Source organism: Mytilus californianus, unplaced genomic scaffold (genome assembly GCF_021869535.1).
Source record: "Mytilus californianus isolate M0D057914Y unplaced genomic scaffold, xbMytCali1.0.p SCAF_7, whole genome shotgun sequence".
Classification (NCBI taxonomy): domain Eukaryota; kingdom Metazoa; phylum Mollusca; class Bivalvia; order Mytilida; family Mytilidae; genus Mytilus; species Mytilus californianus.
Window position 1 is genome coordinate 35,842,470 of NW_026262723.1, and position 25,382 is coordinate 35,867,851.

Below are 25,382 nucleotides of genomic sequence, written 5' to 3' on the forward strand. Positions count from 1 at the left end.
CCGATTTATTCCGAGAACTTACATTTGAAAACCAATAGATGGCGCTACAGTAACAACCGGATGTTTTCATTTTATTCGTCGACCCTGTGGATGTTTCCAGTCGGGTTGTGTACAGTAGGCTAAAGTACTAACCATAATCATTGACAGCTATAATGGCAACATATAAACGAACCATTAGCGACGAAGAATCAAGTTTCAACTCAGACATTGAAATGTTTTCTCACTGTAAAAGACTTAAAAGGCCGAAATTGACAGAGCTGTCAGAGGGAAAATTGAACGATGTTGGAGTTTTCTTCTCGATGAAACCTATATCTATGGATAATTTGATTAAAAATCTTAAAATTTTACAGAAAGGATCTAAAGGTTCTGGAGACTTTCCCACCACTATTGATTCACTCAAAAAATTCACCGGGGACCTTCTTAGCTTTTCATTACCTTGTGTCAATTGGAATAAGAAGTCAACCTTACCAATAGCATTAATGTTACAAGAAGTGGAAATAGAACAAGAATCGTTAATGATTATCTGTACAATTAACAAAACATTATCTGACTTCTATGAAAAAACGAGGTGGAGAGGGAATGACAATCTTCCAACTTTAATATTAACCGACAGATTAAATAATAGGTAATACATTGTATTCCAGTTTTAAGGCTGCAATCAAATTTCATGTTGTTCAACACCCATACTCTTACTTTTTATTATATGATTACAAATAATTTTGCAGTCGTAAATTGGTATCACATAATTGTCATCGTTGTCACCTCGTCCGAAGACATTTGGTTTCCATACAATAACTTAAGTAAATGTAAACATAGTAAAATAGAAATCTATGAAATTTAAACACAAAGTTTATAACCACAAAAGGAAGGTTGGGATTGATTTTGGGGGTTATAGTCCTAACAGTTTACATATATAATTAGGAATTAGGGGCCCAAATAAGCATTTTTCTAGTTTCCAGACAATAACTTGTGGAACGGTGTATGGATCTCTCTGAAATTATACCACAAGTTTCCATACCACAATGGGATGATTAGGATTGGCTTTGGGGGTTTTGGGAATTCTAGACAGTTCGGCACCCAGACAAATCGGCATCCTACAAATCGGCATCCGGTCAAATCGGCACCTGAGAAAGACACTTCGTCCTCCAGACAAATCGGCACCTAACATAGACAAATCCGCACCTCATAAAGATAAAATCAATTATTAAATTCTTGATCAAAATATATGAACCAAAAATTAAAGTTACCTGGCACTGATATCTACATTGTAGGTACATGTATGTGGGCATGAACTCAATTTGCAACTTTAGTGTTAATATAGCAATTATTTTCGACTGTTTTTACAAATTACCATTTTGATTCCTGCACTATCTATGACATTATTGTATATGGTATCTTCGAAGAAGTATTTTATGAAGTGGTTTATTTGTGAAGACTGTATTGCAGCATAGTCATTTTGGTAGCTGTCTTATTTGTGTGTATTCTTTTTCTTGATGCATGAAAATTGATTTTAAAAATTTCACCATTCATGTACCAGTTTTAATTTATGCATAGTTCTATTCCGAAAGTATTCTAAATCAATAAAACACATGTAGCATACTTATAATATTTATTTTATTAATATTTATTATAATTATATTCAACAGTTTATAGATGCATTAGCAGCATTAGATTTGCATAAAAGGTGAACATATGATAGTAATGAAATATTTAAAATACTATAAATATAACATGTATAACATATAACATATATACAGGCAGCACTATAAGTTCTAACAAAGTCACTTTGGTGGTGGTCCATCATGTCCATACACACTGGCACATTCCTTTAGCATAGCAGCATGAGCAGTCTGATCTAGGATTATACTATTACTGTAACAATTCTTTTATTTTTCTTTATATATGTAGAGAGAAAAATGAGGTGCCGAATTGTCCAAAACAGATGCCAAAATGTCTTCAGACCTGGGTGCCGAAATGTCTTGTTACCGGGTTTTGGCTCAAACCGTTTAAGAATTAGGGGCAAAAAAGTGAGAAAAAACAAGGGTGTCCTGGTTAATGGACAATAACTTAAATACAAATTACAGTGTAAGGGAGGTAATTCAATGTTGTGTTTGAATTACCTCCCTTACACTGCTTTTAAATTATGTATAAAGAAATGTTGTATTGTCTTGAGGTGATTAGCTGTCAATTTATTTTTTAGAAGTTAACTATTTTAATTATTTTAAAAATGCTGATTAAGGTAAATTAATTTTAGCCATGATAATGTTTGTCATTTTCTATTTTAAGACTTTTATGATGTATTTAAATGGGTAATTGTGGTTGCAAACTCCATTGGAAATTTGAATTGAGATTATGACCATATCTTGAGGGAAATAATTTTTTTTTTGGAAAAAGGGGGGGAGGGAAATTTTTTTAAAAATTGGGGGAGGGGGGGGGGGTAAAAAAAATTGGTGGTGGGGGGATGGGGACAAATTTTTTTTCCTGAAGATTTCAGAAATCAAAAAGAAAATTTCTTCAAATATTTTTTTTTTTTGAAAAAAGGGGGGGGGGGGGGGGTAAAAAAAAATGTTTTTGGGGAGAAGGTCAATTCGCAACAGCATAGTGTATTGCACAAAAGCAAAAAATTGAATATAAATTCAAATCATATAACCAATTCTAAGTTCTTTGACTACAGTTATTCTGTGTCAGAAACCTATTATGTGTCAAATATTTAATTACAATCCAAATTCAGACTTGTATCAAGCATGAATATTGTGTCCATTTTTGCCCCAACTGTTCAGGGTTGGACCTCTGCGGTGGTATCCAGCTGCGTTCGGCTAAGCAATTTATGTAGATCTAGGTCTGAAAACTGATAAACTGTCCTCTTTTGGTAATGATAACCTTAAAAATTAAATGTTGACATATCAAATCAAGTATTTTATAATTATAAAAATAAAGAGATATGATACATGTATAATTGCCAATGAGAGAAATATCCACCAAAGTTCAAATGAAATGGATTCAAGCAATTATAGTATAGGCAACCGAACAACCCTCAGCAATGAGAAAAACCCATACCGTATAGTTGGCTATAAAAAGGCCCCGACATGAAAAATATGAAATAATTCAACTGAGAAAACTAATGGCCTAATTCATAACAAAACAATTTACAAAAAACAAATATGACAGGTATGAACCAACGACAATCACTGAACTACAGGCTCCTGACTAGGGACAGGCACATAAAGAATGTAGCGAGTTAAACATGTTTGTGAGCGCACAACCCTCCCCAACCTGGGACAGTGGTGTAACAGCACAACATAAGAACAAACTATAACAATCAGTTGAAAAGGGCTTAACTTATGTTTATTGGATAAAGCACATATATAATATGACAATGTGTAATCCAAGTATACATCACACATGACATACATTGTATACAACATGGAAAATAATGTAAATAAAACATATCACATAACAAGTGAAAATTAATAATGTGCTTTAACCACAACTCTATATTTTTTGTATAGTACTTCCATTACTTATCATGCTTATCATCAGGTAAATCTCTGAATGTGGGACAACTTGGCCCAGAGACAACTCGAAATGAGTCAACTGGGACTGACAAATACAAATGTAAGTCAACTATAACCATCTATAAAGTCAATCTCAGACCATTTATAATGACAACTCAGAAAAATTACATGTATAAAAAGAGGATTTGAACTACATGTATTTAAATGATTATACATGTTATAAATGATTAAATGTTATATTTTTCATGGCAGTATCATTTACATGTTGCTGAATTTGCAAAACATAATCAAAATATTTTTTTTATGTGAATTTAAAGTCCTACTTACCTGCCTACCTTTATCAATTTGTTAAAAATCTTTAATTTAACCAAAAAAAGTCTAGGCTAAATCTGTTTTATTTATTTGTTGAATTCTTTATGTATTATTATTATTTTAACCTAAAATGTATAACCATGCAGTAACAGCCTTTGCTTCATTAGAACGTGATGAAAATTGCCTTTAGGTAATGTTTCATCTATTTATTACAGTAAAATCGTGATATATTCATCCAATTCGCTTCTCAAACATTGTTTATTTTCGTAAATTTTTCTTCGACCGCCATTGTCTTGTCTTGTCTTGTATGAAGATCCTGCCTTTCAAAGGCACACCTCTGGTTACAGAGTAGGATATGGTGTATTTAACACCCACTAAATGTTTATTAAACTATTAAAATCTAAAACAAAAGATAATTTAGATTTTAAATATTCACGCCTTTGACTGAGTGGTTGCAAGCAATCCTTTCTTTTTATTCACCGGCAATGTTAATAATATTGTATTACGTCTAATGTGCAAAGCAAAGCAAAGTTTTCTACTTATGTATTCTATGAGATAAAGAAAATCTGTACATCCACATTTACATTGACAGTTACAGAGCAAGGCACTAGCATCCAATATTAATTGTGTATTAATTTCTAGTTTTTCTAATGTTCTACATTTCTGACAGAGCTCGCTTTTATTGATAATATTTGAAAGTTCAAGCAGGTGATAGTTTCTAGCAGAAGCTAAAGCAGGACATGAATGAATGAAATGGTCTAATGTTTCAGCGTCCTCCTCGCATAAGAGACATGTTGGGTTGATGTCAACTTGATTGAAAGCTGCTCTATTACATTGGAGAATGTATGTACCAGTAAGGAGTCTAAGTTTGATGGGGAGACGCTGGATGTCTTTTGCAGAAGTCTGGACACTTGCTAGAGCATTGTGTAGATGACCAGTTTTAAAATTGGATGTAGAAATAAATGAAATACTCTTGTAGTAGACAGACATGGTAATCACATGTTCAACCCAGAAGGTGTCAATCTCTTTCCTGATAGAGTTCTTCCATTTTAATTTTGGAGGTGGTTCATCTAAAATGTTAAAGATTGATGGTAGGCTGTATTTAATTAATAAAGATCTGATTTTTGATATATTTGTACTAATTACGGATCGGAAGCGGACCAGCTATGATCAAAATCCGCATTTTTACGGTAATAACTACAGACGCAGAAACGGCACAGCTGACAGAATAATAATGATCCCAATAGGGAAAGCTACTCATTCCACATGAATTTACAGACTATTTGTTAGATCTCCTTGCAAAATGTATTTATTTCTATGTAAACGCATTGTTTCAATTAATTTACTGATTAAAGTAGTTTAACCGTTGTATTAAAGCAAGTATTGGTATCGACAACGTATTCATACAGATACAGATAACAATGTTAAAAACATATATCTGTTTGAAACAACTGGGACTGATACATTGAGTCCCAGGAAATAATGAATTTCATAAACATGATAAACAGAATAGTTTTTAATTGAAATTGTATTACTATATGACATGTATGATACTTTCTTTTCCTTTTTGATATAAAAGAAGTTCTCTTTTGTACTAGATTTTTAGTTGGTAGTTTCTAACAAGAAAAATATAATTCTGTAACTATAAATGAATATTAAAGAAATAAACTAAAAGAACAGTTATACTTTAATTGTATTCTCAGTTATGAATTGAAAAAAATCAACATAACTTAAAAGAAAGAGAGCATCGCCGCGACGCAACAAATGACATTGAAAAATAAATACAATTTTTTTTTACGCCAAATGTGATGCTATCCAAAATTCCTGGGGAGAACACTGGATGTTATAGTCTAAATGCTTGTTTAAAACGAGACCAAGATAAGAATGTGTGTACATTAAATTACTAGAAAACTTAATGATATGATTGCTACAATTAAAAATTACATCAGATCTAGGTACAGATGGTATATTTGTTTCTTATAGTCTCAATTCATTTTACCTACAGCCATAATTAAATATATTAAATCTAAGTTATAAATCAATAATATAAATTTAATTATTCTAATTGAATGATCAAGAAAGTGATTATCCAATTACACAAGCTTATATATAACATGTCATAAAGACCGATTTTTTCAAAAGGTATGAATAGCTTGGTGTTCACATTGATGTTGAGCACGATGTTGGTACCAGTGAGCATGACGTGACATCAATGTGAACTAGGAGATGATGTTGACATTCTTCCAAAGAATTTTTCAATCCGTCAAGCTTTTTTCTACAGATTTGTTTAAAAAACACTAAATATTGAATTAACCATTTCTCTTTCCTACTTTTCGTTTTAATATATACATGTACCCCTTTCATTGCATTTTTTTCAGTTTCCTCTCATTTTTATTTATTTGCAATACTTTCTTGGTAGCAAGAGATTTAGGCTGGTAAAATATTTGGTAGTCCGGTTTTTCACATTTCTATCTTTTTGTGGCATTGTACACATCTTTTTGTTTGTTATCATTTAGCAATGGATTTTCTCTCTTTTTTATGCCCCCGACGTAGCGGTGGGAGCATTAAGTTTTACCTTTGTCCGTCTGTACGTACGTCCCAAAATTGGTTTCTATTCTCTAACTTGAGTTTGCCTCAACCAAATGTTATGAAACTTATACACAATGATAATTACCACAAAACACAGATCAAGTTTGAATTTTGGTGGCGTCACTTTAACCGTTCTAGAGTTATACCCCTTTATAAATGGAAAAATTGCAAAATTTTTAGTCTCCGTTCTATAACTTAAGTTTGCCTCAACCAAATGTTATGAAACTTATACACAATGCTTATTACCACAAAACACAGATCAAATTTGAATTTTGGTGGTGTCACTTTAACAGTTCTAGAGTTATGCCCCTTTATAAATGGAAAAATTGCAAAATTTTTAGTTTCCGTTCTCTTACCTAAGTTTGCCTCAACCAAATGTTATGAAACTTATACACAATGCTTATTACCACAAAAAACAGATCAAGTTTGAATTTTGGTGGCGTCACTTTAACCGTTCTAGAGTTATGCCCCTTTATAAATGGAAAAATTGCAAAATTTTTATTTTCTTAAATATCCAGTAATTTTTAAAATTGGAGTTATCTTCCTTTGTCCATGATTATTCATTGTAGTTGAATCAACTACAATCAATGCTTCATACAATGCAATGTTTAATTTTGACTTCCACTGATAAAACACAGATCAAGTTGAATTTGGGTAGTGTCACTTTAACCATTATTGAGTTATGCCCTTTTATAAATCTAAAGATTGCAAAATTTTTAGTTTCCATTCTGTAACTTAAGTTTGCCCCAACCAAACATTATGAAACCTATACACAATATTCATTACCACAAAACTAAGATCAAGTACAAATTTTTTGTTTCCGTTTTCTAACTTTAGTTTGCCTCAACCAAATGTTATGAAACTTATACACAATGATTATTACTACATAATACAGATTAGGTACGAAATTTGGTGGCGACTCTTTTACCATTCTTGAGTTATGTCGGTTTATAAACATAAAAATTGCTGAATTTTTCGTTTCCGTTCTCTAACTTTAGTTTGTCTCAACCAAATGTTATAAAACTTATACACAACCATTCTAGAGTTATGCGTGTTTACAAATAGAAAAATTGCTGAATTTTTAGTTTCTGTTCTCTACTTAAGTTAGCCTCAACCAAATGTTATGAGACTTACACACAATGCTTATTACCACAAAACTCAGATCAAGTTCAAATTTGGGTAGTGTCACTTTTACCGTTCTTCAGTTATGTCCCTTTATAACTATATGATATGCAAGCGGGGGCATCATCTGTGTCCACTATCCACATTTTTTTTTTTTTTTTAGATTAACGATTTCTTTCGACAATTTGAAGCATGTACATGTAGACTGACAATATTTCTTAAGTAAAACAAAACTTACTAGAAAGCGATGATCTTGATAATTGTTTATGAGATGAATCATACTGTTTAACTGGAGCGCTTTTAAAGTAGAAACTTTATGAGATAACTTTCCCATAGTATATATGTCTTTAGTTTATCTAGAAGTCAAATCATATGTTTCTTATGTAAATGACATACTTGTTACTTATGTTACCTGTACATGACTTGAAATTATTTCTTTGGTGAAATAAAGATATGTATGTCTATATTACATGTATTATTATTAATTATTATTTAAAGTTATTATTTCATTTTAAAAAAGGAATATGCTTGGACTAATAACAATGGTACTTTCATATCTTTAAAATAATTGAGGATACAATATATAACTACACATGTACATTGTATATAATATTTAACAAACAAAAATAAGAAACTTACCAAATATTACAAAAGTTATTTACTCATACAGCTTTCAGACAAAAGAAATACAAATAAATCTTCATGGCGTCATTCAATCTTTAATAATAGACAGATGCATGATGTCAATACAAATAGTAAGAGTCTAATAGTTGTTATCTTGAATTAGATGGGCCGAGTTGGTTATTTTTTGTCATTTTAGTATGTAGTCAAAACTCTCTAGCTTTATTTTTGGCATTGTAGACCGACTTCTTTTCTTTTGTCAAAGACACTCATTATATTATATATAAAATCATTTATATACATGTAGTTAAAGCTCATCTTTTATACTTTGTCCGAGTTGGAATTATAGACTGATCGAGTTGACTTATAAGACGGTCCAAGTTGACTTACTGACAGTCCGAGGTGTCTTCTTAAATGGTTCGAATTGTCTTTTTATAGACAGCCAAGTTTCGCACCCAAATTGATCAAGTGTTGTAAACAATTAATTTCATGCTTATATTTTAGCTGGAATTTTATTATTTTTTACACCATGCAGATAAGATGTAACAAGTTGGATAAATGTTTACCAATTCAATAATACATTTTTTTGGCTGAAAATTTAGTATTAGTGCTACAAAATGCATACATTTTATGCAGATAAATACTGAAACTCATTTTCAGAGGATAAAAAATTAACTTTCTTTAATATTCTCCAATAATTCTGTATTGGTATAATACAAGTTTTGCACATTATAGGATTTATACTTTGTTTATTTCTCAACTTTGGATGAATCAATCCAAACATTAAAAGAAATAAACACATTTTAATGAAGTGGTTGTGCATTAGTGACTTGAAAAATTAACTTGCTATTCAATAATATTTCTAAATAAACACCCTACGGGGGACATGTATAATGTACATGTATATTACCCAACCTAGTGTCTAGATAAATTTATATCTTAAAGTTGCAGGACCAATACTTTTCTCAAATTACATGTTCATGTTATACACTTTATTATAAGTCTCAAGCAAGTGAACTATTAACTTCTATATCATTTGGTCTCTGGTGGAGAGTTGTCTCATTGGTAATCATACCACATCTTCTTATTTTTAGATTAAATTAAAATAGTAATCTTCCTTTTACCATGTTTACAAGACATGTACATGTATATCTTTTATATTGAATTTGTAAATGATCACTGAATCTCTTTTTGATATAGGCCTAGGATGTCTTGGGCTCTTGTTTGTACTCAGTGGGAAAGCTCATTTGTGTTTGTTTCAATAATTGTTGTAAAAATTTTGTTGAAGCCAAACATGCTTGGGTTCGATGTACTTGGGAGTGGAAAGTTTGAGAGTTTTTGTAGACCTACCATATCTGTAACTTGTTGTAGTTTGGGTTTTTGTCTTCCCTATAGCTACCTGTACATTTAAAAAAATAAGGGGAATTGGAGAAGTGGTGTGATTACCAATGAGACAATTACAATCATTCATAAAGTCCTAAGAACAATGGTGTGAACAATAACTGGAGACTGTACTGCCTTCAACAATGAGCAGAATAATAAAAAAAGATAAAAACCAACACACCTGCATGATGTACAATGTACCAGTACACTTTCCAACATTCACACTACTGACATAGCTACAGCTTGTCAAGCTTGAACAGCAAAAAATAAATGCAAATGCACAATCATACTTATAGCCTTTGCAAACCATTGTCTGTTGGGATCCAATGAGATTTATGAATTTTAAAAATGGTTTCTTAACCTAGACTAATAGCAATTAATATTGTTTTGTGGACATGAACATTTGTAACAAAAAATTGGGCAAAGACATGTAAAAGGATCCTTGTTTTGATGTGATGAAAGTCACCAAGGACAAAAATTAGTATGTACATGTAAGTAATGTTTCCCCACATATTCCTAATTTTGAGCACTGATCCTAAAGCTTTTATGAGAATTTCAGCAAAAGGTTTTCATCAACTTATCAGCTGTTGCAACTGTTAGCTTATATTATCAATGTACATGACAAATCTATTAGCAACATTTTAAACAGCGTAACTTTTTGTTTATTGGCAATTCAAAATGGCGGAGGTTTTGGTGGAAAATACCAGAACGGAAATTTTCTAGATAGGTGAAATTACAATATTTTCTTGATTCTGACCTAAAGAAAATCCAACCTACTGACATCATTTTTAGGAAGAAAACCCTAAACACACATATTATATTTTTTGCTTTTATTTACAGGAACTTTGTCATTAATTATATATAATGATATATTATTTTGTAGACTGTTTGAACACTGGTATCACAAAGTATTTCTGTTTGTTTCTGGTATGAAAGAAATCCTTGAAAAGTTGATAAATCCCTGTCCAGTTCCACCTGGAAAATATTCTGATCAAGAAATTTTACAAGAAAGTGTGTTCACGCAAATATTCCTCAAGTTTGCACAGATATGTTTTCTCAATCCAGAGTAGGTACTGTATTTTAGAACAATGTTTGAATTACCCTAAGCTTGTTTTTAGTTACTTTTGTTTTAAGTTTTACCTTAATCTGTTCCAAACACATTTTCATCAAAAACAATGTAGCCAATTCAAATATTTTACACGTCATTGACTACAAAATGGAGTTTGAAATCCTTTGAACTTTATGATCATAATAAATGTTTTAAGAAAAAGTGAATATTATTAATTATTATAATTATGTGACTGGATCCTATAAAAAGTTTCTAATTTTGATAAAAATGGAATGATTAAAGTAAATTATTAGATACACGTACAAAAAAATAATTGGCAAATTGAAAAAAAAATTTAAATACATATGATATATATTTTTTAACAAATCAGCTTTATATATACCTTGACCGTTATATAATAATTAAATGGTGTGTTTATGCAGTTTGCAAAGAATATTTAATGAACTTTAAGTTATTCCGTAATGTTTGGCATTTACTTCTTTTTGTGATCACATGGGAAATTGAAATATAGATTGTTTAACTGAAAGAAAAAAGAAAGAGAATGGCCACTCTCCTCTGCATAACTCAATGTCAACTCAACTTGAGATGAGTGTCTTTTTATACGACCGCAAAAATTTTGCAGTCATATATTGGTATGACGTTTGAGTCGGCGTCGTCGTCGTCGGGCGTCGTCGTAGTCGGGCGTCGTCGTCCGAAGACACATTGGTTTTCGCACTCTAACTTTAGTTTAAGTGAATGGATCTCTTTGAAATTTTACCATAAGGTTCAATACCACAAAAGGAAGGTGGGGATTGATTTTGGGGGTTATGGTACCAACAGTTAAGGAATTAGGGGCAAAAAAGGGGCCAAAAATAAGCACAACTGTGGAACAGTGTATGGATCTCTCTGAAATTATACTACAAGTTTCCATACCACAAAGGGATGGTTAGGATTTGCTTTGGGGGGTTATGGCTCAAACTGTTTAGGAATTAGGGGCAAAAAAGGGGGAAAAACAAGGTTGTCCTGGTTAATAGACAAATACTTTAGTACAAAACATAATTTAAAGCAGTGTAAGGGAGATAAATCAAATACATCATTGAAATTATCTCCCTTACACTGCTTTTAAATTATGTATAAAGTAATGGTTAATGAACAATTAAGATAATTTAAAACAGTGTAAGGGAGGTAATCCAAATACAACGTTTTGGTTACTTCCCTTACACTGTTTTTAAATTATGTTTAAAGAAATGCATATTTAAAAAGTAAGACCAGTAAAAATATCTGCAAATATTGCATCTTTTTTTTTACAAAAAAATCCATATGAAAGATTTGACACTATATTTTAAATTCTATTATAAAATATATTAAGGACTATGGTAAATTTAAATGGGTAATTATGGTTGCAAACTCCATTGGAAATTTGAATTGAGATTATGTCTATATCTTGAGGGAAAGAATTTTTTTGGGGAAAAAAGGGGGGGGGGGGGGGTAAAAAGAAATTGTGGGGGGTAAATTTTTTCTCATTTCAGATTTCAGAAATTAAAAAGAATTATTCTTCAAATATTATTTTTTTTCAAATTTCAAATATTGAAAAATTTCAAGAAGTAATCTTTAATTGCACAGTATGGTGCATTAGATTTGTAAAATCTTTGACCACATTTATTTATTTGTCATGCCGAATCTAACCGTGCATTTAGATTTTTAATTTTGGGTCCAGTTTTCAAATCGGTCTACATTAAGGTCCAAAGGGTCCAAAATTAAACTTTGTTTGATTTTAACAAAAATTGAATATATGGGGTTCTTTGTTATGCTGAATCTAAACAATTATTACACCAGGGTTTTCGATATCACAAACTAGGCAAAACATTTACTAAATTTTATCATCGGTATAAGGACATCATTCGTTAATATAGCTCAACATGCAGACTGCTTATACGTTCAGGTATTTCACATCCAATTTTTTATGGAAATATTCTTTATAAAGCACAAAAATGTCAGTATTCACCTCTGAAGCTAACAAAACCTTTAAATAGACTTATTAAGAAGGGATATAGTTACGATACTGTTGTCAGGTCATTAAAGATTGCATATTTTGGCGTTAATATTGCACTTAACACATTTATTAAAAAACCAGTTGTTGGCATGACACGGGTTATGTTCTTCTCATATATGTTATGATGGTATGATACTAAACCCCTAACGGGAAGGATTGTGCCTGATATTCATATGATGAAGGCATAATCTTTCAATCAGTTTAATTGAAGTCTGGAGCTGGCATGTCAGTTAACTGCTAGTAGTCTGTTGTTATTTATGTATTATTGTCATTTTGTTTATTTTCTTTGGTTACATCTTCTGACATCAGACTCGGACTTCTCTTGAACTGAATTTTAATGTGCGTATTGTTATGCGTTTACTTTTCTACATTGGCTAGAGGTATAGGGGGAGGGTTGAGATCTCATAAACATGTTTAACCCCGCCGCATTTTTGCGCCTGTCCCAAGTCAGGAGCCTCTAGCCTTTGTTAGTCTTGTATTATTTTTAATTTTAGTTTCTTGTGTACAATTTGGAGTTTAGTATGGCGTTCATTATCACTGAACTAGTATATATATTTGTTTAGGGGCCAGCTGAAGGACACCTCCGGGTGCGGGAATTTCTCGCTGCATTGAAGACCTGTTGGTGACCTTCTGCTGTTGTCTGTTCTATGGTCGGGTTGTTGTCTCTTTGACACATTCCCCATTTCCATTCTCAATTTTATGTATTTAGATTTTTGATTTTTTTTGGCCTCGTTTTCAAGTTGGTCCAAATTGGGGTCCAAAATTAAACTTTGTTTGATTTCAACAAAAATTGAATATATGGGGTTCTTTGATATGCTGAATATAACCATGTATTTAGATTTTTTATTTGTGGACCCTGCTATCAAATTGGTTCATATTGAGGTCAAAAGGGTCCAAAATTAAACTTTGTTTGATTTCATCAAAAATTGAATTATTGGGGTTCTTTGATATGCCAAATCTAACCGTGTATTTAGATTTTTAATTTTGGGTCCTGTTTTTTAAATTGGTCTACATTAAGGTCCAAAGGGTCCAAAATTAAACTTAGTTTGATTTTAACAAAAATTGAATTCTTGGGGTTCTTTGATATGCTGAATCTAAACATGTGTTTAGATTTTTGATTATGGGCCCAGAATTCAAGTTTGTCCAAGTTGGGGTCCAAAATTAAACTTTGTTTGATTTCAACAAAAATTGAATATATAGGGTTCTTTGATATGATGAATCTAAACATGTAATTAGATTTTAGATTTTTGGCCCAGTTTTCAAGTTGGTCCAAATTAGGGTCCAAAATTAAACTTTGTTTGATTTCAACATAAATTGAATATATGGGGTTCTTTGATATGCTGAATCTAACCATGTATTTAGATTTTTTATTTGTGGGCCCGTTATCAAATTGGTTCAAATTGAGGTCAAAAGGGTCCAAAATTAAACTTTGTTTGATTTCATCAAAAATTGAATTATTGGGGTTCTTTGATATGCCAAATCTAACCGTGTTTTTTGATTTTTAATTTTGGGTCCCGTTTTTTAAATTGGTCTACATTAAGGTCCAAAGGGTCCAAAATTAAACTTAGTTTAATTAAACTTAGTTTAATTTTAACAAAAATTGAATTCTTGGGGTTCTTTGATATGCTGAATCTAAACATGTGTTTAGATTTTTGATTATGGGCCCAGTTTTCAAGTTTGTCCAAGTTGGGGTCCAAAATTAAACTTTTTTTTATTTCAACAAAAATTGAATATATGGGGTTCTTTGATATGCTGAATCTAACCATGTATTTAGATTTTTTATTTGTGGGCCCCGCTATCAAATTGGTTCATATTGAGGTCAAAAGGGTCCAAAATTAAACTTTGTTTGATTTCATCAAAAATTGAATTATTGGGGTTCTTTGATATTCCAAATCTAACCGTGTATTTAGATTTTTAATTTTGGGTCCTGTTTTTTAAATTGGTCTACATTAAGGTCCAAAGGGTCCAAAATTAAACTTAGTTTAATTTTAACAAAAATTGAATTCTTGGGGTTCTATGATATGCTGAATCTAAACATGTGTTTAGATTTTTGATTATGGGCCCAGTTTTCAAGTTTGTCCAAGTTGGGGTCCAAAATTAAACTTTGTTTGATTTCAACAGAAATTATATATATGGGGTTCTTTGATATGCTGAATCTAACCATGTATTTTGATTTTGGACATTGGACCATAATAGGTAAATTAAAAAAAATCAAGTTCTTTGACCACATTCTTTCTGTGTCAGAAACCTATGCTGTGTCAAATATTTAATCACAATCCAAATTCAGAGCTGTATCAAGCTTGAATGTTGTGTCCATACTTGCCCCAACTGTTCAGGGTTTGACCTCTGCAGTCGTATCAAGCTGCGCCCAGCGAAGCATTTTATTGATGAATGATACTGAAACACATTCTGCTCAGAACTTTATATTAGAGACTAAATTGAGTGATTGTTGCTTGCTTAACATCCAGAGGTTATAGACTAGAAACAATTAATTACTTAAAATATTGTATAGGCAACTGATTATTGTTCAAGATTGTTTGTCACCCTCCAGATGTCTTTTGGTTATTTTTGTCATTTATTTTCTTTTTCTTTGACATATTACCCTGTCTGATTTTACTCCTTAAACTGTGCTACATGTATTTAATGAATGTCAACTAAGTAAGATTTATCAAGATCTCCATTAAGGATATCAATTTTTCCAATTTAACATACTAGTATATCATGTTACACATGTATATTGTTTTAGCTTTCTCATTTGCAAATATTCTAATTAAATAACATGTTGACTTTTTCATTTCAGAGTTGGGGAAGCTAGCAAAAAATGTTTAAAAATAAGAAATAAAACTGTTGGTTATATATCTGATGTAAGATTTTATCAGCATGAAACTAAAGCTGGATCACCTCATTTATTGATGTTGTTGGTAGAGGTTTGTACAATGTTAATTTTAGATATGTAAATGAACATGAAGAGATGTTGGGTAAATGTCACTGAGGCAGTTAACCAAACAACACAATAGATATAAGAAGATGTGGTATGAGTGCCAATGAGATATAACTCTCCATCCAAGTCACAATTTGTAAAAGTAAACCATTATAGGTCAAAGTACAGCCTTCAACACAGAGCCTTGGCTCACACCGAACAGCAAGCTATAAAGGGCCCCAAAAATGACTAGTGTAAAACCATTCAAACAGGAAAACCAACAGTCTAATCTATATAAAAAAAAAACGCGAAACGAGACACATTTATGAACCACATCAACAAACTACAACCACTAAACATCAGGTTCTTGACTTAGGCGAGTGCAAACAAATGCAGCGGGTTTAAACATTTTAATAGGCGCCAACCTTCACCCTACCTGAAACAATAGTGTAACATCACAACATAGAAAGTTACACTATAAATATCAATTGAAATGGCTTAACTCAATCCAAAGACATATTAACAAAAACAAGTGAACATACACTAAATGAATAAATTCGATCTAGGACACAATGTAAATACAAAATTAATAAAACAAGGGGGTTAGATGTAAAACAATATCAAAAAGACAACCATAACCTTGGACACAATGCCGCCAAATAAGTTAACCAAATTAAACATTCAGAGATTATTATACAGTTTTCAAGGCAGGACAAATGGAAACATGTACATGTCTGTTAAGCTCTTAATTTGTGCTGAGTCTAGAGAAGTTGTGAATAGATGCATAAGATAAGAAGGAATCTGTTGTAAATGTATTAAAACAATGAGAGAAAAATATCAGCATAAAAAGTTTACTAAAAGAAGATATCTTAAGGGTTGTCCTTTAATTAAAATTTTTCTTGAGACAAGCACTGTGCAATTGACAGCTGCTTTGAAATTAGATAGTCTGAAATTATTATTTCGATTCTAATAGGACAAATTCTGTAATTTTGTCAACCATGAAAGCCCTATACACACGATGCAGCGTTTTGGCTGTTCTGTTTTACCCCACATATAATAATATTTACGATATGATATTATTCAACTATAAATGAAAAAACTCACATTCTTCACCTAAATTTGTTCTTTTTTTGTTATTTTATTACATTCTGAGGCATACAAAAAGCCTTAAAACGCCCCGTTAACATTTGACGCCAGAAGCATACATATGACGTCACCTTGTTTAGTTGCCAAAGATGAAAACATCATTTCACGGAATTTTCATTTTATGACATTTTACATCGGAATAGTAACTGAAATGGACCGATGTGTTTATTTTTCATCAGAATAGAGATAACTTCATTGTATGCGAAGCTTGGCCTACGTAAAATGTGGGATTTACTGTCAAAAATTGAGTTTACCTGGTCGTATAAATAAGATGGGCATAACGCAGAACAGAATTTTGTGTATCTATGCGTCTGGGCTAAAAATAGATATATTGTGATTATACTGGTTGACGATATATAGGTCATCATATTAGAATGGATGCAAGCGGATAGCAAACCGTACGCAAAAACGCAGTTGCATTCACATCGAAAATTTGACCAAAAAAAAATATGGCAAATCTAGTAAGATTTAAACTAAAGTAATAAACTAAATCAAAAAGAATTGAACAAACATGTTAATAATCACTTTGTAGCTATATGCTGTTCCTGAAACTACTCATTTATTTACGGAAGCAGCATCATAATTATGTTGCTGATGCAAAAAATTAGAATGGCTCAGTCCTCAGGGTGTCATTAAACTCTATGCCTCCTAACCCAGTCCTGACATCTTTTCTGAAGATTTCAAATAATTAATGAAATAAGATATGATTTTCGAAAGAGACCATGGACAACGATCCATTCTTTTTACTTTCCTGTGAGGTATGTATAGTCTTAATTACACACATGGAGCAGGATCTACTTACCCATCCGGAGCACCTGAGATCACCCCCAGTTTTTGGTGGGGTTTGTGTTGCTCAGTCTTTAGAATTCTATGTTGTGTTTTGTGTACTGTTAACGTTGTTTGTCTGTTTGTCTTTTTCTTTTTTAACCATGGCGTTGTCAGTTTATTTTCGACTTATGAGTTTGAAAGGCCCTTTGATATCCTTTGCTTCTCTTTTACATACGTTGTCATAACAGATTTTTTTTTAAACAGTCCAGTCAAACTTAAAGTTTAGGGGGGGTGGTAAAGGGTAATTTTCGTACAATGTGTGAGTCGTTTTTTTATTTGACGATCTACATGTTTTGACTTTTTATACGCCCGTAAAATTTTTGACGGGACGTATTATGGTATACAAATGTCCAGCGTCCGTCCGTCTGTCAGTCTGTCTGTCTGTCTGTCTGTCTGTCCTTCTGTCCGTCTGTCTGTCTGTCGCACCGTAACTTGAGAATGACTTATCCAAATTTCATGAAACTAAACATAGTTGTTTCTTATGATGGTCAAACGATCTGTATACTTTTTGGTGAAAATAAGATTAAAACTTTTTGAGTTACAGGACTTCGTAACTAAAACAGGTGTGTGTTTTTTTTCACATGTAGCGCCGTATCTCAAAAACAATTTATGATTATTGCTTAAAACTTTACACACTTCTTAGTTATATTAATCTTAAGATCTGTATACTTTTTGGTGATGATTCCAAATTTTATTTTAGAGATATTTAGTATTTTGTTAAAAAAGGGGGAGGGGTTTTTCACATGTCGCGCCGTATCTCAAAAACAGTTTATGATTATTGCTTAAAACTTTACATAGTTCTTAGTTATATTAACCTTAAGATCTGTATACTTTTTGGTGATGATTCAAAATTTTATTTTTGAGTTATTGAGTATTTTGTAAAAAAAGGGGGAGGGGTTTTTCACATGTCGCGCCGTATCTCAAAAACAGTTTATGATTATTGCTTAAAATTTTAAACACTTCTTAGTTATATTAATGTAAAGATCTGTATACTTTTTGGTTTTGATTCAAAATTTTATTTTTGAGATATTGATTTTTTTTTTTTTTAAAAGGGGGGTTTTTCACATGTCGCGCTGTATCTCAAAAACGATTTATGATTATTGCTTAAAATTTTACACACTTCTTAGTTATATTAATCTAAAGATCTGTATACTTTTTGGTTTTGATTCAAAATTTTATTTTAGAGATATTGAGTTTTTTGTAAAAAAAAAAAGGGGGGTTTTCGCATGTCACGATGATGTCAGAAACTATTTATGCTTATTGCATAAAAATTCACACACAAGACGACGGGAGTATCATGCGCTCATGGCGCAGCTGTTTATTTTATTTTACGTTCAGTCGTGCAAGACGGTGCCTCGTTCAACGTGTTCCCCCAATTTAATTATACGTGCTTCAAGATTTAAAGTGCTTGTTTTCCATGCTTGGTAAAATTAAAAGACTCTCGTTTTGGAAGACAAGCTAATAAAAAAAAATCACAAATAATTTTATCCTTTTCCTTGTAGATTTCGGGACTTCAAACGTATATATATATATATATATATATATACTGGCCAGTTAAATGTTTCCAACCTATGATATGCATTCGTTATCGTACATTGTTTATCATGCAAATGGTTATTCTTTCTTTGCATTAAACTTTTTTTTCCATACAAGTCCCCCCACCTTTACCACCCTTTTTAAACTTAACTAACTAGCAACAAATTTTATTTTTGATTCAATTCAATCAAGCTCAACCCGATACACATTAGAAAAACTAAATTTCTAAGCCAACAGTATTTGTTTGTTTGTCTCTGATTAATATTTTTTTTGAAATTCATAAGTTGACTTGTTACTCATGAAAATAAGATTTCGGTGAGGTCATTTTAAGTCCCAGGAAATTGCAAGAATGCAGGATTTTGCACCATTTATCCCAGAGCTTCTGGGGGCCTTAAGAAGCCCCCAAACCCCCTGCCGTATGACTTCCTCCTCCGGCATTGAGTACACATCATGTTGCCCTAGCTACACCCCTGTGATGTTATATTAAAAAATACAGTAATAAGCTTTGTAATTACCTAATAAAAACTCCTTGAAATGCCCCATTTGTGTAATCAACCTGAACTTTTTACTGTTTTATTAAGGTTAAAAACAATGGTTTAAGTCAGACAGATGGTGACAAGGATTCAGCTACTCCTTGGATAGAGGGATATTTGGACAAATGTATACTAGAACCGATAGGGCTCCAACTAATGTCTGACATTTGGAACTCAACATTTGCTCCAAGTACTCTTGCAGTTGTTTGTATGAGGACTGAGGTAACTTTAAAATTCCATATGTTATGTAAATCAATGTTTGTTTCTACATGTTGTATTTTTGAACTATTTTCTGTTATTGTTTTTTGTATCTTGAAGCACTTAACCTTTGTGAAAAACAACTGATGCATTACGTACAAAGACCAAATTTATATACACATAAATGGCATATTATTGAGGGTGAAAACTAAAACTCAACTTAATGAACAATCACAAACATCTACGACAATGCTGGACAACTGTGTGATACATCAGTGATTTTGCTAGCGCTCGTCATTTTCGTCATTTACGAACCAGTTTTCAAAATGACGAAAGTATTCCAAATCAATTTCGTCACTTAAATTTGGAAAGAGTAAAAATATTTTCGCATGAAAATACTATAATTCTACCTGTCTTATTGTTTCTGACAAGTTTATGACCCTCCGCTAAATAACATTTACAACAGGTGTTACTTGAAGTTGTGATTACAGATAATCCGCTTATCGCCATCGGATGGGTCACTAATCCGTTAATTATTTATCAACCTCACAATTGATCATCATAATTATTTTCCCCAGTAAAATCAGTCAGTCGGCATTTCAATTTCAATATTTATCAAACGAGCACAATTTGCAGTTCGTTTGTCTTAGTTTCGTCATTTGAGTTTTCCCTCGGACAGTTCGCATTTTAATTTCAATATTTATCAAACTATCACAATTTGTAGTTCGCTTGTCGTAGTTTCGTCAAATGAACGTATTTTCGTCATATTTGATATAACCTTTAATTAAAAACTTTCGACAATTTCGATTAAAAAGATAGAACTTTATTCATAACATTCAGAAATGTTTTCACGAGTCAAACAGGTGCTTCCTTTACAATGAACTGCGCATGCGCGAAAGTATTATTATGAATTTAAAGCCACTAAAACGTAAAATACTAAATAATTAAGTATCAAACTAAACAAGAGAGACAAATATAGTTCTTATTTATCAAATTTAATTAAAAAAAATGATAATTTCCTGCCTTTTTTAAACACGAACCAATCCGTAGATGAATCCGGATTCATTGTGAATTTATTATCCACTTGTCACTTCCCGTTTTCATTTCATTTGGAAATCGAAAGTAAACGTGATCTATTCATGATAAATTTACAATTTAAAGTTATTAGAATTGTTCCATTAAGGATTTGTACAAATCCTTCGTTCCAACTTTATAGAATTAATTCTAAATATCGCTTTAAAACATTTTAAAGGATAATGAGTATGAATAATGCAGTGAAATAGTTCTTACAAGTTCATTTATGCTGTGATTCCTGGTTTAACAAGAAATGGATCCCAAAATAACTGAAGTGAAATTGTGAACTAGATTTCTAGATCTTATATCCTAATCTTCGTATTAAAGTGCCACATCAGTCAAATAATGCAGTAACTGCCTAGTATGCCTAAGTGCTTCAAAGTCTGACAAAGATGTATAGATAGTAATATACATCCTAGGTCCCGTGCTGCTACCCAAAATAAGATTGATTTTCAACCCGCGCAAAAGTGACTAAAGCCCTCAAAATCCTAGCTAAAACCCTGGATACATTATACATTATATATGGTCATTTTTTTGTAAATGTTGAATTTTCAGTACACCTATGTTTGAAAAAAAAATTGTAGATGGAAAATGCATTTGCAGGTGTTTAAATGAAAGTTTGTAAGATTTATGAATCTAAACATCAATTATTTTTTATTATAGTAAACACAACTAAGATATATTTTGATGTCTTTCCTGTTACTGATATATATTATATTTAGATCAACGGTTAACATGGTTAAATAGTTTCTCCCTATGAATGTCGAACTATAAAGTGATGATTTCTAAAGCACAAAGCATCTTGAAAATTGAACACAGTAAGTTTCTTGCATAAATAAGTAGAGAAAAGAAAGTTTAATACATTTAGTGAGAAAAATAAATGCGTACCCTTTTATCCTGTCTATGCAAATTTATTAATGACAACAATATTATACTTCTAAAAATTGTAGTTACGTGTTGGAAACCAAAACTACTGAAGAAAAATATAATCACTTCATAACAAGGAGTAGTTATTTCATGACAGCATTCATAAAAGAGAGGCGAATGATACCCAAGGGTCATTCAAACCCAAATAAAATTACATGGCAAAAAAAAAAACCTACGAAAAGACAAAACTGCATACAAAACACAACATAGAAAACCAAAGACTGGGATAACAAATTCTTTATCTTTCTTAAAGAAAATTTAGTACACAAAATACAATACTGCTATCGGTAACAGGAGAGACAAAATGGGTAACAGGATAGAACTTAATAAGGTGATATATCGCTAATATACGTTCCTGTTAAAAAAACAAAAGACAAAAGTAAAACAATATGCGTGGAAAATACTTGGTTTATCAAAAAAAAAATTAAAATACTGAACATTATGAATTGCATCTAAGGCATTTAATACATTCATGGTAGTTATTTTTATAAACTTTGAAAACCAATTTTTAGAGGTATTTTTCAGTTCAACATGGAAAATTGACAAGCAATCTATCAATACAGAGAAAGAATATAAGTTTGTTCTTGAAAACCATCTTATTGGCCTTGAAAAAACAAGCTTAAGATTTTATCCAAACCATTAACAAGAGAGACAAAATATTGCACCACTTATCAAAAAATGCCTCATTATAATCCAGTATCCCATTATTAAGATTGCATTTGTTATATGTTACCCCTAAAATATTGTCTGTTTTGATTTGATTATAAAGTGGATGGTTTTTGTCTCGCCTTGACAGAGTCAATAAGTGAGACATAGGTATGCTGTTTCCCGCGGCGGATGCATCAACAATGTATTAGTTTGTGATTAGGTCTAGTTTATGGTGAACTGATATTGGTAGGTCAATGATATTTGGTATGCAGTTGTATTAGCATTGGCACATCTCATTACCATAGAGATTATTTGGCCCCGCCCCTTCAGTTATGATCTATTGACTTTGAAACTTTGCTTAGTTTACATGTATTAGTTTGTGATTAGGTCAGCTTATGGGGAACCACTAGTGGTAAGTTAATGATATTTGTTATGTAGTTGTATAAGCATTGGCATATCTGATTTCCATGGAGATTATTTGGCCCCGCCCCCTCAGTCATTGTCTATTGACTTTGAAACTTTTGCTTAGTTTTCAAGTATTAGTTTGTGATTAGGTCAGTTTATGTGGAACTACTAGTAGTAGGTCAATGATATTTGGTATGCAGTTGTATAAGCATTGGCATATCTCATTTCCATGGAGATTAATTGGTTCGGCCCCCTCAGTCATGGTCTATTGACTTTGAAACTTTTGCTTAGTTTACATGTATTAGTTTGTGATTAGGTCAGTTCAAGGGGAACCATTAGTGGTAGGCCAATGTTAATTGGTATGCAGCTGTATAAGCATTAGTACATCTCATTTCCATAGAGAATATATGGTCCAGCCCCCTCAGTAATGTTCTATTGACTTTGAAACTTTTGCTTGGTTAACATGTATTAGTTTGTGATAAAATCAGTTTAAGATGAACTGCTAATGTTAAGTCAATGATATTTGGTATGCAAATTTATTGGCATTTGCAAGTCTCATTTCCATTGAGATTATATAGCCCCACCCCTTCATCATGGTTCATTGACTTTGAATTTTTTACATAGTTTACAAGTTAATGTTTATGTTTAGGTTTGTTTAAAGGGAAAGACTTATGATAAGTTAATGGTATTTGGTATGCAGTTGTATTAGCATTGGCACATTTCATTTCCATGGAGATTGTTTAGCCATGTACCTTCAGTCATGGTTCATTGACTTTGAAGATTTGCATAACTTACATGTTAAAGTATTGCTATTTTAATTTCAACATTTGCATTATCAAAATTACAAAAAAGGCGAGACATATCTCTGTGATAACAGTCTATGACTATTTATTTTTTTCAATTTTAAAATTTTAAAATTCGACATTTTTTTAAATGATCCATATAAGTAAGAATATGGATCTGTGCGTTAGATCTCAAATGACCAACTTAAAACAATGGATGAAAAGTTTTGTGCTAGTTACCAAGGTCCATTAGAACAATACTTTTTCTACAGGAGAGAGTATTCAAATACCGTACAGAATATCTTTTTAATTTTCACCTTGTAATTGTTACAAAATATCTTTTTAATTTTCACCGTGTAATTGTTACATGTGATTGATTTGATCAATTCAAAGTTTAAAACGAGATTTCTTGCCTGATAAAGGTAAATCCAGAAAAGCTTTTCGGACACACAAAATGTATATCACATGTTATTTGCTTTGTTTTCAAAAGATTTGGATTAACTACTTAGCTTGACACAGAAAGAATGAATGATCCAAACAAAGATCGTGAAGTTTTACCTATATGCTTTTACTGACATTCAATAGATTACAAATTTTGCCTTAAGTTTTGAGTTATATATTGCTAGGGTTTTTTTTTTTTTTTAATCTGAATGAAATGCCTGTCTGTGTTTCAGCAGGACTTTATAAAGCAACATTTTCAATTAAACTAAATCTGTATCTGGGAAAAATAAAATACAAATTAAATATTCATGAAATCAACTTTTTTTATCTCCTTATTTTCTGAAAACATTGAAAGAGTCAATTATACTGTTTGAATTTATAGTTATGAGTTTCAATATTTTCTCTTTAAATTTAACATCGATAAAACATTCCATATTCCATAGTCTCTTTAATTTCAATGAATACAAAATACCAGTATCAATGAAGTTTATTTTTTTTTACATTCATTTTTATCTACCAATATAAACAAAATATAGAAAACAAAAGTAGAACAGATATATATAATAAACATGGAAAAAAATTATGATATGTGTTGTTAATCAAAACTAATCATTTAGGTTATTCATCATAGATTATTTTCTTTCAATATTTATGTGCATTTTGATACTTCAGTCGTTTTCTTTTGTCCCACACATTAATTCATGGTTATATTTTGAATTGAATAGTGTCCAATGGTTTATTTGGTTATATTTGCACAATTGGACATATGATGCAGGATAAGAAAACTTGTAGATAACTTAACACACTCATCACCAAAGTAAGGGATTATTTTTTTTTCCAATATCAATATTCTAATGTAGTCTCTAATTATTTCTTTTACATTATGTTACTTTCAGGTCATTTTCATGTTACTGGAGGCTGATTTGGAACACTATGAAGCTTGGCTAATAAATAAAAACACTGACAACTTTAAATCGTTTATACAGTACACCAGATCATATAATATTATGGTAGCAGATGATAGGAGACAGTTATTAGACCTACTATTTTGGTTGGGATGTAGTCAGAAGGGAGACTTTGAACGTTACTTTTTCTTTTGATATAAAAAAAAACATGTATATATTATGTTCGGATAATGTAAATTGCAAAGAAATTTGTATATATGTACATATAAGAATGTTTATATTCTTACGCATATAACGTATTTTGTACATTTGAAATTATATTATGATTAAAGTATAAAAAGTTTATACATATTTCAGTATACATGAAAAGTCTGTAATAACCTTCATCAGTTTGGG

At 31.4% G+C, this 25,382-nt stretch overlaps 1 protein-coding gene across 3 annotated transcripts; it reads left to right on the top strand.

Annotated features, from left to right (window-relative positions):
• On the top strand, positions 1–25,329 carry LOC127710088 (uncharacterized). 3 transcript variants are annotated; one of them, XR_007985927.1, is made up of 6 exons: positions 2–625; positions 3,541–3,615; positions 10,426–10,608; positions 15,444–15,570; positions 19,655–19,828; positions 24,978–25,329. XR_007985927.1 is itself a non-coding variant. In XM_052215836.1 (5 exons), exons 1-5 carry the CDS (start codon positions 153–155, stop codon positions 25,179–25,181), a joined length of 1,161 nt encoding a protein of 386 aa, XP_052071796.1. In that variant the 5' UTR covers positions 11–152; the 3' UTR covers positions 25,182–25,329. The 3 variants fall into 3 exon arrangements, 1 of the variants encoding a protein (XP_052071796.1); XR_007985928.1 differs by lacking the exon at positions 3,541–3,615 and having other exon boundaries at positions 1–625; positions 10,426–10,612; XM_052215836.1 differs by lacking the exon at positions 3,541–3,615 and having other exon boundaries at positions 11–625.
• Positions 25,330–25,382: the final 53 nt, after the last annotated feature.